Source organism: Vicia villosa, unplaced genomic scaffold, assembly GCF_029867415.1.
Source record: "Vicia villosa cultivar HV-30 ecotype Madison, WI unplaced genomic scaffold, Vvil1.0 ctg.000113F_1_1, whole genome shotgun sequence".
Taxonomy (NCBI): domain Eukaryota; kingdom Viridiplantae; phylum Streptophyta; class Magnoliopsida; order Fabales; family Fabaceae; genus Vicia; species Vicia villosa.
In genome coordinates, this window is record NW_026705021.1 from 1513365 (window position 1) to 1531517 (window position 18153).

The window sequence follows — 18153 nt, forward strand, 5'->3', positions numbered from 1 at the left end:
TTCACGCTAAAATAATTAAATAAATAATTAGTCTAGAATTTGGGGTGTTACAACTCTCCCCCACTTAGAATATTTTCGTCCTCGAAAATTTATCCGATTCAACTACTCCAACTTTCAATCACCAAAACCTACATAATAAAGATTTTCGACTTAACTCTTCGAAAGTTCTATTCCAACAGGTATTCTACGCTCTCGTAATTACCGAATACTTCAAACTTAGATCCGTAAGACAACACCTCAGAACATTCAACATAAACATACGTATTCTTGTTCATTCATCAATGCACGAATACAAAGATGATAAATGCAAATCATTGAGACCGACTCACGACTCTATGCAAATGCAATGCGGTACCGACTCAATCATCTCAAGTTCACTCAGGAACTTATTGGAACCATCGTTCGTTACTTAATCTAACTCACCGTCGAGCATACGATGTTCACCCATTGTTCACACCCCACACGGGCACACAATGTTTATGGATTGCTCACACCTCACATAGGCACACAATCCGATTGCTCACACCTCACATGGGCACACAATTGTTTGTAATCATCGCTCACACCCCACATGGGCACACGATGTTACGACGGATTCTCATTAGAATCACACAACACAAGAATGTACATCATGATTTTTCACATTCAAAATGACTCAAGACACTTTTGAAATGCATACATATTCACAATATATATTCATGCATTCATCTCATACTATCACATACAATCCACATACATTCACATCAATTACGCCAAACTTCAACGAACTCATTCACGATTAACATGCATTTACCTTTAATTTAGACAATGCATTTATTTGCCAAAGGCCGCGCAATTCACAACGGATTCCACAATCTAGGATTCACTCCATAAGGCTACCCACAACAAATCGTATAACAACACACACAATTCTTTAAAAATAACCATTGACAAATCAAATAATACTCAAGCGCTCGGCTTGACTTCAACCAATTCAACATACATACTATACTAGTTGTCATGACACATCTATCCATCAATTATGATTCCGTCTACTATCAACAACAGATTAAGGGTGACCAGTTCCTCAATTTGCCAATAGACAGCCGATAACCATAACAGTGGCATAAATAATCATTACCCAACGACAATAGCGTACTTCAACTTGTGCCCAAAGTCCGTAAGCATAATGTTCCGCCAATTCTCTAAGGCCTACCAACGTCTTCTTAGTTTCCTCAATTCCAACCTCGTAGTACCATACAATTATTAATTAAACATCCTTCTAACCTCGGGAATTGTTACTACATCAAGTACAATCCGATTCGGTTCGCTCTAATTGCAACTTTCATCCAAGTTAAGAATTTCAACAACGCTAACCAACCAAACGTCTTTCTTTTATTCTCAGAACCTTTATAATCCACCTAATTTCACACTTGGCCTCATTCAATTCACAACTCAACATTATTATCGCGATCTCTCTTGAATTCGTTCTCCTCTCAACATTACCATCTCATAACATCGTCATTATAATCATTCTCATTCTACATAAATTGCATCTCTATGCATTTTTCGATACAGTCGCATTCCTACAAATACTAATGTTTCATCAATATTTTACATTCTTCTTCACCTTTTCAATTTTTAGAAGAATCACCCAACTTCAAACACAATTATTTTTTTCCAATACAGACCTCTCAAGCACAAAATTATATTCCAAAACGAAGGGAAATTCGTGTAGATTCTAGAACATCAAGAATCGCTCAAATCCGAGTTACGAGTAAAAAGCTATCATTCTTGCAATGGGACTGGTTCAGAATTCCCGTATGCAGAATTTTCCAAAAAGTAAGCATCAGACCCAAATATTAAAACGCACTTTTCTCTCTCTTCACAAACTTCCTAATGACAAATCTTATATGCAAACTGTAGGGAATTTTGTAAGCTTTCCAAAAAGTCCAGAATCGCTTCGATAACGTTTGCACTCTTACCATTAACATCACCTTGAACCAACTTCTACATACTAATAACACGTCCGAGAGACAAACCTTTCAATTATTTCTTCCATTCATTCAACTCTAACACTAACATCCCGTGCAGTACCAACAAACAAGTCTAGTTCTAAGAATAAGTGTAACCGCAACTTCACCTCTGTCCAACATTATCCTGTCACAATTAAATATGTTACAGCTACTGCAACCATTTTTATAACAAATTTCATCTCGTAAGCTTTCCGACACTTCAAACATAACTCAAATTGGATGTCCAGAACTCCAGTTATGAATTTTCGATGTTTCATAACGATTTAGCAATTTTCCTGCGTTTTGCTTACGAAAATTCCGCTCCAAAACTCATCCTCTTCAAATCAATCACATTCTTAACATCCCCTTATCATATCTCTTCGCTTCCAAACTTCTTATAACTTGAACAATACATTTCATCGCCAAAGTTTGATTTCTGAAACATCACGACATCAACCCTCTTTGCAAACTTGCAACTGAATCTCTTTCGAGGAGCAAGGCTTCTCCCCCACTTCGCTCAACCCAACTCCTACAACAAAACAAACAAGTACCAATAGTGATTCACTCACATGTCGCGTACCAAGGGATAATACGCCGACAGTATTCAATTGTCACGCAACTCAAATGACTCGACACTTGGCCGGACGGACCGACCTGCTCTAATACCACTATTGTAACACCCTTCTAAATACCCCAAAAAACATAGTACAAAATCAGAGTTAAACATGAATTCAAGGGTGTCACAATTTAAAACAATTATACGTTCCAGGTGTAATCATGCTCTACTGAGAAAACAACATATAATTAATTCAAACTCATGTTTTATCACAGTGGAAAAATCAATAATATTTGGATACTCCATGAAACATCATTCATAAGGATCTAAGCCTTTTTATTTCAACAAAAGAGAATTATCCAAACCAAATAATAAATAAATAAAAGAGTATGATAACTCTTAAAACATGCGTCTCAAGTGTTACAAGTATTCAGAGCATGACACCAACACCTAATTATTAGACTAAACGATAACTTCCTTAAAAGCCATCCTCACCAAACATCTAAACCACTTAGCTTCAATCTGAAAAATAAGAGTAAGGGTGAGACTACATCATAAATTAAATAGCATTATAATCGCCAGATATAGAATTCCTAAGCAATTATCCACCCTACTTAGCATATTCCGATTTATCAATTCATACCAATCACAATCATTAATCAACACACAATATTATAATACTGGAACACTTCCATTCATGTTATAATGATTCATACACCTAATGCAATGCAACTATATGCATGTGGTACCAATCATGGGTTTCACCCATCTCACCGATCCACCATCATCAAGGATACGACTACTTCCACTCACTAATTCCATACAATGGGAATTAGCGACCACTGATCCATCTACGTCGGGATTCAGCCACCATATGATTCATAAATGCATGCACCATCTATCACATGCTAATCACCACTTTAAATCATATGAACATCATCAACATAATTTAATTCACCACACAGTGCAAACAACAATAACACCTCTTACAATCGTGTACCAAGTACAACAAATCAACCCAACAGCAACAGGGCATTTACATCATCATTCATTAAAACACATGATAACAACATTTACCATGAATAACATCCATCTGCATCATCAGTCATCAAAACATCCATTTGCATAACAAGCAGAAGCAATCACATTATAACAACATACATCATTGCATATATTCAATTATGCAAACAACGAACCATTGCACCTCATCAATTATGCAATACAAGAATAAACCACATTTGGAGAAAACAATATTTTTCAAAATAAAATCAAGTTATTGTTGTTTTCTTTATTTCATATGGTAGAATATTCAATTTAAGGGACAACGTCCAAAACGGCGTCTAAAACGGACTTACGGTTTGAAAGTTAGGAGCTTTTGAAGTTAAGTGAAATTTAAGAAAATCCGTGGAACCCGATTCCTCCCCATCTGGGAACCAGTTCCTGCTGAACAAAATCACCTCGTTTCGGGTTTTTACTATGGGAACCCGGTTCCTCCCACATGGGAACTGATTCCTGACGCTGTTATAGCAGAAAACTCCAATTTTATGACTTTTCTTCATTCCTACTTTCACTATCAACACTAAATACGAACCCACACATTATAGTGACCAATTTTCATCAGTTTTCATGATTCTAACACAACAACAATGCAATATAACTATCATCCATCAATTATAACAAACCAATTGCATCATATTCATCAAATTGGGCATGTCAGTGTCAGAATTTCATAAACCCTAACATCCTAAATAGAGGTTCAAACTCTTAATCTATTCTACCATCATCAAAACTATAATACTAGTTAATAAAGAATAGTCACCCCTTACCTTAATTCACGGTTGAATTCTATTTCTCTTCGCGTTCTCTCTACGTATTCCTCCATATTCTTCGTGCCCTAGCTCTCTCCCTCTGTCTCTTCTCAAAACTTTGATCGTACAGAATGAATCCCTCTTTCCTCCTTTCTCTTTTTACCCCTAGGATCCCTAATATGGTCTTCCCATATTGCCCTCACTTACTCTTCACAAATGACCACTCTTACACTTAATATCTCTAACACTGATATTATTTTATTTTACTAATTAAAATAATTCCACTTAGTACTCTAATTATTCTAAAATACACCAAAATTCATCAATACAGCATCACGCAAATCCCCACGACATCACATGAATCATCAAGACATCACATAAGTCATCATAATCTTAAACATCACAGATCATCACAAACCATAATAAAGACTCAACATATCATCACATTTTCAATACTTCAGAATGACTCATAGATTCACGCTAAAATAATTAAATAAATAATTAGTCTAGAATTTGGGGTGTTACAGGTTGGCCCAATTAGAGTGATTGGGCCAATCCATATATATATATATATATATATATATATATATATATATATATATATATATATATATATATATATATATATATATATATATATATATATATATATATCTTGATTAATTCAATGGTTAGCATTGAATCCTCTTATCAAGTAGCACTGGAATACGTTCTTTTTCATTTTACTTATAACTTCTCTTTGTTTTTTATACCTTCTCATTTGATTTTTTCTTTTCTTTTTCTTTTTTTTTTCAATATCCTTCCTATTTTCCATCTCCATCAAAATAATATACAATATCTTTTCATTTATACATTTTTCTTTTTTAAAGATGGTTTCTAATATCATAGTCGTTGATGATATTGTTGTTGGAAAAATAAATTGGAAAATACATGTTCATGTAGTTAGTCTTTGGAAAGTTCCAGAACACAACAATCCACAAGATACGTTAAGTATGGAATTGCTTCTCCTACATGAAAAGGTATATTGATATGACTTTTATAAAGAATTTTTTTTTTTTTAGTATATGATTATTTGTTTTATTTCCTCTTCTTAGTTGTCAAAGATTCAAGTTTCTATAAAGAAGAGTTTCTATAAAGAAGAAGGATATCAACCAACATGGTAAACAAAGAAAAAGCTTCTCCTACATGAAAAGGTATATTGATATGACTTTTATAAAGAATTTTTTTTTTTTAGTATATGATTATTTGTTTTATTTCCTCTTCTTAGTTGTCAAAGATTCAAGTTTCTATAAAGAAGAGTTTCTATTAGGGGTGGACAGGCGGTCGGATAGGGTCGGATTCGGGCCCAAAACACCAATCCGGCCCAATCCACGGGTGACACATAGTAGCCCAATTTCGACCCTATCTGATATTGGGTTTTTTCGGGTTCGGGCCCAATCGGTTCGGGTAACTACGTCGGATTATTTCGGATGGTAAATAGTGTTGGGCCAACTGAAAATCTAGCCCAAATAACAAAATCCAAAGGTTTTTTTTTTCAGTTTTTTTTTTTAAAATTGTATTATTCAAATTAACAATCTATTCATAATTGTTGGACTCAAATTTCAAACCCAATTTCAACTGAGTTGGGCCTTATTTTATTTACACATGTACTATTTTAAATTTTTTTTAGAAAATGGGCCTTATTTTTACAAAAATTAATTTAAAAAATTGTTATAAACATTTAAATTCAGACTTAAACTCTGATTTATACTTGGCCCAAATCCAAATTCAAATTCATCAGACTTTAAAACTGACATAACAGTCTTTAAAACTGAACCAAATTTAAACTTAATACAAGCGGTTGAAACATAAAACAACCAAATTCAAACACATCTAAGCACCATATAAAATCTAAGTTTTTTGAGCATATAAATGTTTGCTCAAAATTAATACAACCAGTTTAAATTTAATAGCACCAACACAAACACAACCAACCTAGCACAATTAATATAAAACAAGAGCTATCTTTTATAAGCTTCATAATCCTTTTCTCCCATTTCCTTCAATTCCTACAAACAAATGGCGGGTATCAAACAAACTAGCATATGAAAGTTCAGAAATCAAAATCAAAACAGAACTAAAAAATTCAAAATAGTGGCGAAGTGGATTTTAAAGTAAATATTCAAGAACATATTACTAGTAGGAATGCCATAAAATATATTACTAGTAAAGTAATATATTACTAGTAATTGGCAGCATTCATATATTGAAGCACTCATGTATTACTAGTAATTGGCAGCATACAGCCATAGGAATGCCATAAAATAAAAAACTTTAAGTAAATCAGTGATAGAATTATGTTCACAAATCATACCCCATTGAAAAGCACCTTCCTGTGTTCCATCTAGCACCGTAACCGCATCAGCATCAGATTTCAATGTGCTTCTGTATTTGTTTTAATGGGATTTTTGTGAGTCCTTGTACACAAAAGTAAATTGATTAGGGTCCATCTTTGAATACAAGAATACATGGTATACAAGTACCAACAACAATAGCCATTTTAGATCAGACAATGATAATAAGAAGAAACACAAAATAGGTTTTGGATGCCAGTCCTGTCATTTTACAGAAGAGTATGTTGACTTGAAAAATGATATAAAAAACTGACGACAAGCATAAATGTATGCCGCAACACATACCATTGATATTTAACAACAAGAAGATGACCACAAAGAGCCAAAGATACCAACTGCAACCATGAAAATATAATTAGAATTGATATTACAAAAATCAATAACATTATGCAATTAAATGAACAACATTACAACCGTATAATTTTCTTGGCACCTAAACCGATGAATATGTGTGATTGTGATATGCATAGAAACAACTACTCTTGAAAAAGTTATTCTTCAGAAGCATATACCTTATGCCAACAACTATCTTGAATTCATCTTCAAGGGCACGGATCATATACTTGTGAAAATCAAACTTTGGGTTTGTCTTGCAGTGAGTCTACAAGAAAGAAATATACCAAAGGATATTATTATGATTCATTTATTGGAGCCAGGAAATTACAGCCAACTGAGAGATTATTTGAAACCAAATATGGTACATTAGAAGCTTACCATAATGAACCCGAGCCTTAATGTCACATAGTCTGATTCTGTCACAGAACCATAAAACTGCTTGAAAAAGGATTGCTGAAAGAAGTTTTAAAAAATTAGTATAAATAAAAACATGGAACAGAAACTCACTTAGATTAGATTATCTAAAAAGTCAGCATCTCTTGTAATATCATCCAAAGAGCACAAAAATCCCATTAAAAGAAACAGGAAGATGTGAATGGAGATGTTGCGACCCTACTACAATCAGAATTGAATAACGCTCTCAACCTCACTTTCTCATCAAGGTATATCTGAAAACAATCCCTAGCTATGGTTCTCCTTGATGGTATAGTAAATTGGGGCTGCATTTGGTTACAAAAGTACTTGAATCCCTCCCCTTCAACTGTAATAAATGGCTTCTCATCTAAAATGATAAAGTAAGCCAACCCCTTTCTACAACCTAAAGGATCAAACCTAGAAGATGTTGAAACGAAAACACCTCCCTGAGTTGTCGAATATGTCAATATGGTTTGGGTAGGGTCGGTTGACAGGTTCAACGGATACTTAGGACATGTTTTCATATGACTCTTTAAGTTAGAAGTTCCATGTTTCTTAGAGTCACACATGTACTTCTGATGACAATACTTACATGCCGCAGTAGCGGGATCACTATTAGGAATAAGGTTAAAGTGGTCCCATACCTCAGACCTCTTTCTAATAGCATTTGCATTAGCTCTTCTTTTCTTCCGACCAATAGGAGGAAGATCCGCGGCTGGCTCAATGGGTGTTGTTGCTATTATAGTGTCTTGCTCCATAACTGAAACAAATGAGCAAACAATACATTCAATTAAATTCAACTCAACCAGATACTAGACAACTAAGAACATATGAGAGCAGACCCTGTTTTCCAACATCAGTAGCAACCTTGTTTCCCCAATGTACATTTAATCATTTAATCATGAAGCTTCATAACAAAAAACAAATAGAATACTCAATTGGCAGCACAGAAGTTTCATAACAGAAAACAAATAGAATCAATTGATAGCACATAAGCATTACATACGTAGGAACAAATAGAATCAATTGACAGCACAGAAGCTTCAAGGATCTCACATGTGCCTTCCATGATTATCATATTTTAAAACTTAGTAGGATCTTTTAGAAGGATTATATCCATTTCATTAAGGAGCAATTTTAAAACTTGATATTAATGTTTTGGTGCACGGTGAACTAAGGTGTAAATCACATTTTGCCACCATAACTTAAAATCTATTAAGCACAGAACTTGAGTACAATTAATATATTTTTGCTTGGAAACTAAGTCATGAATGTGGAAGCACAAAAGCATTAAGTGTAAGATACGTAGGAACAAATATAATGAAACTAAGTCATTATTTTAACATTTAATCATTTAAGGTGAAAACTTCTTCACTAAAGTTGACTATTAGTTCTTCCACTTCAAACCATTAGTGATAGTAGAATACTCAGTGTACAATTAATCATTTAATCATGAAGCTTCATAATAGAAAACAAATAGAATATTAATCATTTAATCATGAAGCTTCATAATAGAAAACAAATAGAGTACTCAATTGACAGAATAATTTTGTGTTAATGGTCCCTTTGAAACTTTCAAAACATAATGTTTAGTATCTATACATACTGTTATTTTGTGTATTTTCAACTCCTTGCATATCTCGAACTCCTTGCGTATTTCCAGCTCCTTGCATATTTCCAGCTCCTTGCATATCTCAAACTCCTTGCATATATCAAGGAAGAAGTTACTGACTAATTACATAATACTTCATATCAATAAAAATCACAATAGATAACTACCTCTTTTAATTAGAACAGGATGTATAGGCAGCTTCTTCAAACTGAATTCTTGGTTAATCTAAGAATGCCTCTGTAACAAATCACAAAATGAATCATAAATTAATATAAGCAACAAAAGCACATATTAAACTTACAATAACACATTAATCACGCATAAATTAACATAAGCAGCAAAAGCACTCAAGAAATAACAAATTAAGCTAATATTAACCACCTGAGTTGCAGAAGTTCGTCGAAAATATGTCTTCTCTTAATTTTTCTGAAAATATGATAAGAAATAACACATTAAACTCTAAATCACAAATGGAGAGAACAAAAAGCGACCAAACCGAATCAATGTTGAAAAGTTACGAAACTTACTTTCTATTGCTACCGTAAATGAAACCAAACCGAGTCAACGATGAAAGCTGAGCTCGTATTTCAGTCGAATGTTGAGGGTTGAGGCATGTGGTTGAACGAGTGTCGTGATTTTGAAAGGTTGAAGTTCGAGGTTGAACGAGAAAATACAGAGATCTTGAGATTATTGTGACAATGTTAGGTTGAGGATAAAAGGTGTGGATGGTGGTGGCGAGTGGCGACGACGGCTGTGGGTGAGTTTTTTACTATGGTTAGGGTTTGACGCCATGGAGATGGACGGCGGCCAAGAATGTCGTGTTGTGTTTTAGGGTTACTGGAAACTTTTGTGTAAAAATGAATACTGAGTTAATGGATTGGGGCATTGGGTTGGGCCTATCATTTTTACACTAACTTGGGCCATATAATAATTAACATTTAATAATAATAATAATACAGCTTCGGTCGGGTTCGGGGTCCGACGGGTCCAATTTATCCATCCGAACCCGACCATGTTTATCCTACTATAACCGTTCCTTTCACCCGCTCAACCCGCAGACCCGAAACAACCCGACCCGGTGCCTAACTTTCCATTCGGATCGGTCGGGTATTGTCGGGTGGTATTCTTTTGTCCACCCCTAGTTTCTATAAAGAAGAAGGATATCAACCAACATGGTAAACAAAGAAAAATCTCGGTACTCATAATTTTAAAGATGCTTGTTTGGGTGACTGGATTTGATTACTTAAAAGTTTTAAGTCAACCAAGAATTGAACCTAGTACTAGTATGTTAATGAGCAACATTTCAACCAACTGAGCTACAATTTTTTATTGAAACTAAATGCTTTTTATTTATTTTACTTATTAACGTTTTAACTGGATAAAAAACTGTACATATTAATTACAAATTTTTTTATAAACTATTAATATATATACTTTTATATAAAATATATTTATATTAAAACTGTACATATAAAATGAATAATTTTTTTAAAAAAAAACTGTACATATAAACTGAATAATTTTTAAAAAAAAACTGTACATATTTATAATTTTGTTTGTTTATACAATATACATATTAATTTATAATTTTGTATGTTTTATATAATATATATTAGAATGATTTATAAAAATGATTTATAACAATGTACATAAAAATGACTTATAACACAATTAATTTTTATATATAACTGAATTTTTAAAAATTATTTTATTTATTGTATATATTAACTAGGCTTAATTGCAACTTTAGTCCCCCTATTTTGTTTTTTTCTTGATTTTAATCCCTCTATTTTAAATATCACTATTTTAGTCCCCTTTTAAGTTTTTTGTGCAATTTTCGTCCCCCTATTTTGCCTTTTTCTGCAAAATTAGTCCCTATTCCTGTATCTTTTTTAATAGAAAATTTAAAAGGAGGACCAAAATCGTGGTTTTAAAAACGAGGGGACTAAAATTGAGAAAAGGACAAAATAGAGGGACCAAAGTTGCAATTAAGCCTATTAACTAAATAAAATAAATATAGATGATGCAATAATTATAAAACTAATTATATTTTTCAATTATAAAACTGAGCAATAATTAATAAATCCCCAACAAATATTAACGTTTTATTTTTTTATATAATATATTAACATCTCAAATTTATAAATTTCTAAAAAAACTGAGCAATTCCTATAAAAAATTGAGCAATATTAATTTATATTAGTTATACTAACTTTTTATATTAGTTATAAATATACTTTATATATTAATAGTTAGTTTATAATATTTTAATGACTCCTAGCATAAATGTTAACATTTTTTTTTGTTTTATATATATGTTAAATTTTTTTATGTTAACGTTAACAACATTCATTTTGTTTTATATATATGTTAAATAAATGTTAACGTTCAGTATATATATATATATATATATATATATATATATATATATATATATATATATATATATATATATATATATATATATATATATATATATATATATGTATATATATATATATATATATATATGTATATATATATATATATATATATATGTATATATATATATATATGTATATATATATATATGTATATATATATATATATATATATATATATATATATATATATAAATTTTTTTATTTTATATGTTAAATAAATGTTAACATTCAGTATATATCTTAACATTTTTGTTATTACATTTAAAAAAGTTAATTAAAAAATTAATTAAAAACGTCAATTAAAAATGTTTATTAAAAACTAGAAAGTGTTATAAAAATTTAATTTAAAAAAGAATTATCAATTTATAAAAATAAAAAACTTTAAAAGTTCAATTAGAAAAAAATTCAAACTTATAAAAATTCAGACTTAGAATAATCCATTTATAAAAAAAATTTCAATGCAAGTGTTAACAAATGAAAACAGCTAGCTTAATGATTTGGTGCTTAGCATCAATGAGTACACTCGTGGGTTTGAATCCGATAGGAGGTAAGTTTTAACATTTTATTTCTATGTTTTCAAACAATATTGACATGTCATTATTTAAATAAAGGGAAATTAATACATAGTCAGCAAAATTAATGCCACATAAGAAGATCCCCCACGCCCAATCAGCCAAACAAAGAAGATCCCCCACGCCCAGTCAACCAAACAAAGGATAGGGGGTTCTGAAAACAGAATCTGTGTTTTATAGAAGGCGGTTTAAAAAAAAAATTCAGGGGGACAAAACCGAATATCGCCCTAATGACAAGGGGGTGAATTGCATTTAACCTTATTTTTAAATCAAATAACAAGTCCCGAATTTACTTGGAATAATACTTGACAATATTTAAGTGATGACATTTTACATAGACAAGGACGCGTTTTACAATTTCCTTGTAATAAACTTTTTTTTTTTCACTTTTTAAAATTACATTATATTATTTTATTGACATAAATTATATTTACTAATTATTATCTACATATTATGATATCATTACTTTTTACAGATTTAGTTTTGTCAAAAGATGAATTAAATAATTTAACTTTGATGGACATATAATTATTGTTACAAGGAAACAACAAAGGCTTGAAAGATTTCCCAAATATGCCGCAAGCAAACATGTCCTTGATTTCTACAACTCATAATCGTCTTATTTAAGACGAGCCTAATTATGATCGCCAAAGTCTTCATATAGAGCACTAAAAATTAATTTCGACAGAAGATCAGATGAACATATATGACACAATCATAAGTAGCACCAATGATAATCGAGGTGGTCTTTTATTCCTATATGATTATGGTGGAACTGGTAAAAAACTTATTTGGAGGGAAATTTTTTCAACAATTAGATCAAAGAGAGATATTTTTTTTGACGGTAGCCTCGAGTGGAATATCATCGTTACTTATTCCTGGTGGAAGGACAACCCATTAAAGATTCACCATACTAATAAACATCATTGAGAATTCTACGTGTTGTATTAAGCCAGACGAGCTAAATAGCTGGATTAATTGTTAGGTCAAAGCTTATTAAGCTAAATACTTAACCACTTTAAGAATAAGAATAATACTTTGTCATTTTCATTTAAACTGTATTTTGAATTTTTGTATTTATAATTCTAATAAACATAATATTTTAAGATTAAGAATAAAGTAATTTAAATAAGAATAATAAATAATTTAATAGGCCGGGGCGGGGTGGGGGTGGGTGCAGGGCAGATATTCACATCCTCCACCCCCATCCCTGTAGATAAAAACTAAATTTTCCCGACATCCTCCTTTCCCAATTAAATAGTTTTTTTTTTTTTGTTAAATTCAGAGCGAGTGTGATCGAGTCTAAATTTTTTCAATACCTATTTCTTTCACTCTAGCAACAACCCAATGCACCAATGAATATTTCAATCCTTAAGATTGAAAGAATTAGTTCACTAATCTCACATATTCAGTTTTAGAAAATAATCTTACCATCAACCTTGTGAGCAAGAATTATCTCTTGCAAATACATAGCATTTAAAATTGACAAAGAATTAATTGAAATTTTAAATGGCATCCATCTCCTCTCACACCTAGCCTCATTAGTCATCAAAATCATTTGTCATCACTCATGCCACTACCCCAATGGTTGACTAGTCACTAAATTTGATATATGAAGCTTATGCATTTTTTCTCATAACAATAATTCATCACAAATTTTAAATTTAAACACCTAAAATTCAAAAACAAGTTATCCCATTAAATCATTCAACCATTTAAAAACAAAATAGTTTGTGATGGTGGTATAAAAAATGTTCACCATGTACACTACCATTGTTTTTGGCACCAATATATACAACTCATCCCCACCAAAACATCCACAATAGCTTCATCCACTTTCTCCAAATTCGAATAATGCAAAGTTTGCAACAACAAAACAGTTGGTTTAGTCTCAAATTTTAGCTTCTCTAAATTCCTCTCCGCCTGCCACTTCAATGTATCATGCGCCAACGGTGCCAACCATTCCATCACCTCCTCCGCGGCATCGCGCCACCGTTCCATCGCCTTCGACTTCCCCTCCTCCTCTTCTCCCACCAAACTATCCACCCCCTCCTCCCATTTCAACCACTTCTCCCTCAATTTCCCTCTCAACTTTATCTGCAATCCCTCCGGCAACATCTCATACAACAACTTCCGCGCGTCTTCTCCAATCGCTGCCGCAGCATGCACAATCCTCTCCGTGAAAAGAATCACATTTGCATACCTTTGTGAAAGCCCTACTCCACCCACAGTCGTCCCCGGCGCTAACCTGAAAACAATATTATTCGTCGCCGCCACCTTACCATTACCGAAAGTATCCACAGCCGGCACCAGAGAATGTGAATGACTATGAAAATGAATCACACCCACTTTGTTACACTTCAAAACATAACCATCATTTTTGTTTTTTTTCTTCAATGATTCCTCTTCTTTATCAAATATACTAATGTTTATCTTATACAATTCACTATGTTCCATTCTACAACAACGATTATCAAACTTCATTCGAAAAACTCCTTTAACCTTAACACCATTGTTATTATTATTGTTGGTGATGTTGTTGTTGTTGTTGTTGCAACCCGTAATCAAAGATCCAAAAATAAAAGAGATTCTAGCATAAACAATGCAAATAATCTGAGCCATTAACCCAGCAACTTTATCAAACGTTAAATTCCAAAGCGAAATTTGTTTATAATATTGCACTTGTCTCTTATGAAAAATGATCCTATCATTGAAACATTCAACTTTCACCTTAAGCCCATTATTAACTCTCATTGTTCTCCATCTCTGCATCTTCTTCTCCGAAACTTCCATTTCAGACAAAGACTCCATAGAATTCAGAAGATTCCTCGTTGCAGAAACGAGTTTCTCCATTTTCTCAATCACCTTCTCGACATTCTTCGTGCCGAATTCAAGTTTCTTCAAATCCACGCCACCGTTTTTCATATCAGCATACACAGCGTCGAAATGGATGAGGCTCTTGCTCGAGCAACGCGAGCCGAGACGCGAGACGGCTGCGGCGGCTAAGTTGAGATCCTCGAGGCGTTCGGCGCAAGCGAGGTTTAGGAGGAAACATTCGTCGGGGGAATTAAGGTTGGCAACGCCTCTGGATTTGATGACGTGGCGACGGAGTTTGTGGATTTCGACGTCGGTTAATGATTTGTAGAGGGAGACGAGGCGACACATTGTTTTAACGGCGTCGAAAGAGAGGATACCAAGGGTCTCTAACGGTGACGGCTCTTCGATGTGGAAGAACGTGAAACATAATGTTGACCCTTGACAACGAGCCATGGCGGTGGAGACCACGGCCGTCAGGGTGGTGGCGGCCCTATATGTTTCTGTTTTTCAAGGTTTAATAATATGTTCCAAGATAATTAAAATGTTTTTTTTTTTTTTTAGATTTTGAATTTAGAGTTTTTTTTATGTAACTATTTTGGAAAGGGTTTGTGTTGGTTTTGGATGATGTTGGGAAGAGAGGGTTAGTGCTGGGTGTATGGACAGAGAGGATTTAGTTTTCATAGACATTTGTTACCACTGAAATGAATGATATAGCTGGTGTATTAATTTTTGTAAGATGAGATTACAGGATTTATATAGTTTAATAACTTGTTTAACTTTGTTAAAAAAATGGTTTAACTTAGTAAAAACAACTGCCTTAACCTTTCAAGGATGTAAAAATAAAAATGTTATTAAAATGTGTTTGTTATTACGACAATATTTATAACAAACTTTTAAATTTATTCATTATTTTTATAATTTTAAATTTGTTTAAAATTTAAATTAAAAAAATAAAGTTTCATCTTACTTTAATAATTAATTATATATATATATATATATATATATATATATATATATATATATATATATATATATATATATATATATATATATATATATATATATCCGACATATAAATTTAATAGAGCGCAAATTCCAATACAAGGAGGAAGCAACCGTGATGAAAATGGATAAATATAATTCTAAGCCTTCTCACGCTACCTTATCCGAAAACATATTCTACATCGTCAGATCACCTTATCCGAAAATATATTCTACACCGTGTTACCAAAGTTTTCAACTTCCCTATATTTTTAGAAAGAATGGGAAGAAACGAAAGAGAGTCTGGTCGAAGAAGGTTCAACGCAGAGTCTAACAAGGCTCCGTCGAAGCAAGTTGTAGCACGTCTGCCCTTAGAAGATGCAAGTGTCAAAGGTCTAGCTTCTAAAGCTAGTCGAAGGGCGGGAAGAAAAGTGGCAGTTGTTGGTGGTTTTATATGCTGAGACACGTGGAGAAGTTCTGTTTAATATCTTGTGCATGGTGGTACACGTGTCGTCAAGAGGTTAAGGCACTACGCCAAATTTGGCTTTTAACAGCACACCTACGAAAGCGCTTTTGCCCAAAAGCGCTCTGGTAGGTTTGGCTAAAAACAAAATTAAAAATCACGCTAGAAAAGCGCTCTTATAGGGGGGGGGGGTAATGAAAGCGCTTTCTAAAAGCGCTCTTATAGGGGGTGGGTATGAAAGCGCTTTCTAAAAGCGCTCTTATAGGGGGTGGGTATGAAAGCGCTTTTGAAAGCGCTCTTATAGGGGGTGAGTACGAAAGCGCTTTTAGTAATAAAGCGCTAGTATAAAGGGGCATATGAAAGCGCTTCTGAAAAGCGCTCTGGTAGCCCTTTTTAAAATTTTCATAAAACTAAAACACGCTATTTTATTCAGAAACCCAAAACTCCTCCGTACATCTTCTTCTTCTTCCTCGCTCACGTATACTCTCTGCTTCCTCGCTCTCACTCCCTCCGCCGTGGTCTCAGCCCCTCCTCCGTCCCTCCGTCATCGTCTCAACTAGCCGCCGTCGTCGTCTTCTTGCTGCTTCTCTCAGAATCAAAGTCTTGTGGGATTTTAGGGTTTTTCTTGGTCAAAAATCAAAGTCCAGTTCTGCTTCTGTTCAGGTAAAGTCTTCCCACTATTTTTAGAGCAAATTGTGAGAATACTTTGAAACATTTATGAGATATAATGGTATAGTTTACTCTAAAAGTATGATATCAAGCAAATAGTTTCTGGTTCTGCTTCTGTTCATAATTTCTGTAATGTAGAAATTTGTTTTTGTGTTACTATCTTATTTGATCCTGAAGTGATAATGGTATAGTTTATGTAAATACAAGCTTCTCAAGCATAGTTTGTTTTGATGAAGACAATATGGACATCAAGCTTTCATAAAAGGATGTGCAAAAAGTATTTCAAGTTTTAAGCAAGAAACACATCATTTCAAAGTCTTGAAGAAACAATAAAGATTCAAGGATCGAGCTAAAACGGCAAAGGTACAAACAATACTCACTTTGACATATAATTGTTCACAAATATATTTTCATGCATATCATAAACATACTACAAAGTATCATCCTTCAAAAGATCATTTAAAACCTTTTTCATATATAAAATTCAAAATAAATGTTTTAGGAACCGGGTTGTCCCTATGGGGGAACCGGTTCCAGGCATTCTCAGTTTTTCAGCATTCTGTGTTTTACTATGGGGAACCGGGTTGTCCCTAGGCAGGAACCGGTTCCTCAGTTCAAAATTTGAATTTTTCTGCTGTAATGTTCAGCAGGAACCGGGTTGTCCCAGGCAGGAACCGGTTCCTACTGAACCAGTGTGTTTTTCCATTGCATGATTTCATTCAAACGAATTTATCTTCTTACCACTAAATCATTGCATTGCTTCATGGAAAAATAACCATTCAAAGAGGTGTTTAGCACATTATAAATACTACATCTTTCATAATCATTAATCACCTTCTTCATTAACAATTCATAACTTTCATAAATTTTCATCTTTCAATATTTCCAAGTGTTCATCAAATTCTTTCTTTCAAGTGAAACTTTCTATACACTTTTTCATTGAGAAATTCATTCAAAGTTTCATGCATACATTGTGAACACTTATATTCATTTTGAGAATTGTTTATTTGAAGAAGAAGATCAATCCAAGATTGATAGTGCTATACAAACTTCATCTAAATCTCTTGTAAAAATTCAAAGAAAATTATTTCCTTACTATCCAGGATTGTTGGAAG

The 18153-nt window shown here is 33.0% G+C and overlaps 1 protein-coding gene and 2 long non-coding RNA genes across 3 annotated transcripts; all 3 read right to left on the minus strand.

The window, feature by feature from the left end:
* Positions 1 to 6187: 6187 nt before the first annotated feature.
* Positions 6188 to 7646, minus strand: LOC131624258 (uncharacterized). The gene is made up of 5 exons (XR_009290557.1): positions 7466 to 7646; positions 7264 to 7352; positions 7037 to 7086; positions 6712 to 6814; positions 6188 to 6406 (listed from the first exon to the last, which is right to left on the minus strand). It is a non-coding gene; the product is annotated as an uncharacterized LOC131624258 (long non-coding RNA).
* Positions 7647 to 9118: 1472 nt separating this feature from the next.
* LOC131624259 (uncharacterized) lies at positions 9119 to 10236 on the minus strand. Its single transcript, XR_009290558.1, has 4 exons — positions 9641 to 10236; positions 9495 to 9539; positions 9281 to 9350; positions 9119 to 9203 (listed from the first exon to the last, which is right to left on the minus strand). It is a non-coding gene; the product is annotated as an uncharacterized LOC131624259 (long non-coding RNA).
* A 3639-nt stretch (positions 10237 to 13875) lies between these two features.
* Positions 13876 to 15378, minus strand: LOC131624272 (protein PSK SIMULATOR 1-like). Its single transcript, XM_058895219.1, has 2 exons — positions 14735 to 15378; positions 13876 to 14566 (listed from the first exon to the last, which is right to left on the minus strand). Exons 1-2 carry the CDS (start codon positions 15376 to 15378, stop codon positions 13876 to 13878), a joined length of 1335 nt encoding a protein of 444 aa, XP_058751202.1.
* Between the last annotated feature and the right edge of the window lie 2775 nt (positions 15379 to 18153).

Coding starts and splice junctions, on each gene's coding strand:
- LOC131624272 (XM_058895219.1), bottom strand. CDS start 15,378: ATGGCTCGTTGTCAAGGGTCAACATTATGTTTCACGTTCTTCCACATC. Junction 14,567..14,734: donor ACGTTTGATAAAGTTGCTGG/GTTAATGGCTCA, acceptor TCGTTGTTGTAG/AATGGAACATAGTGAATTGT.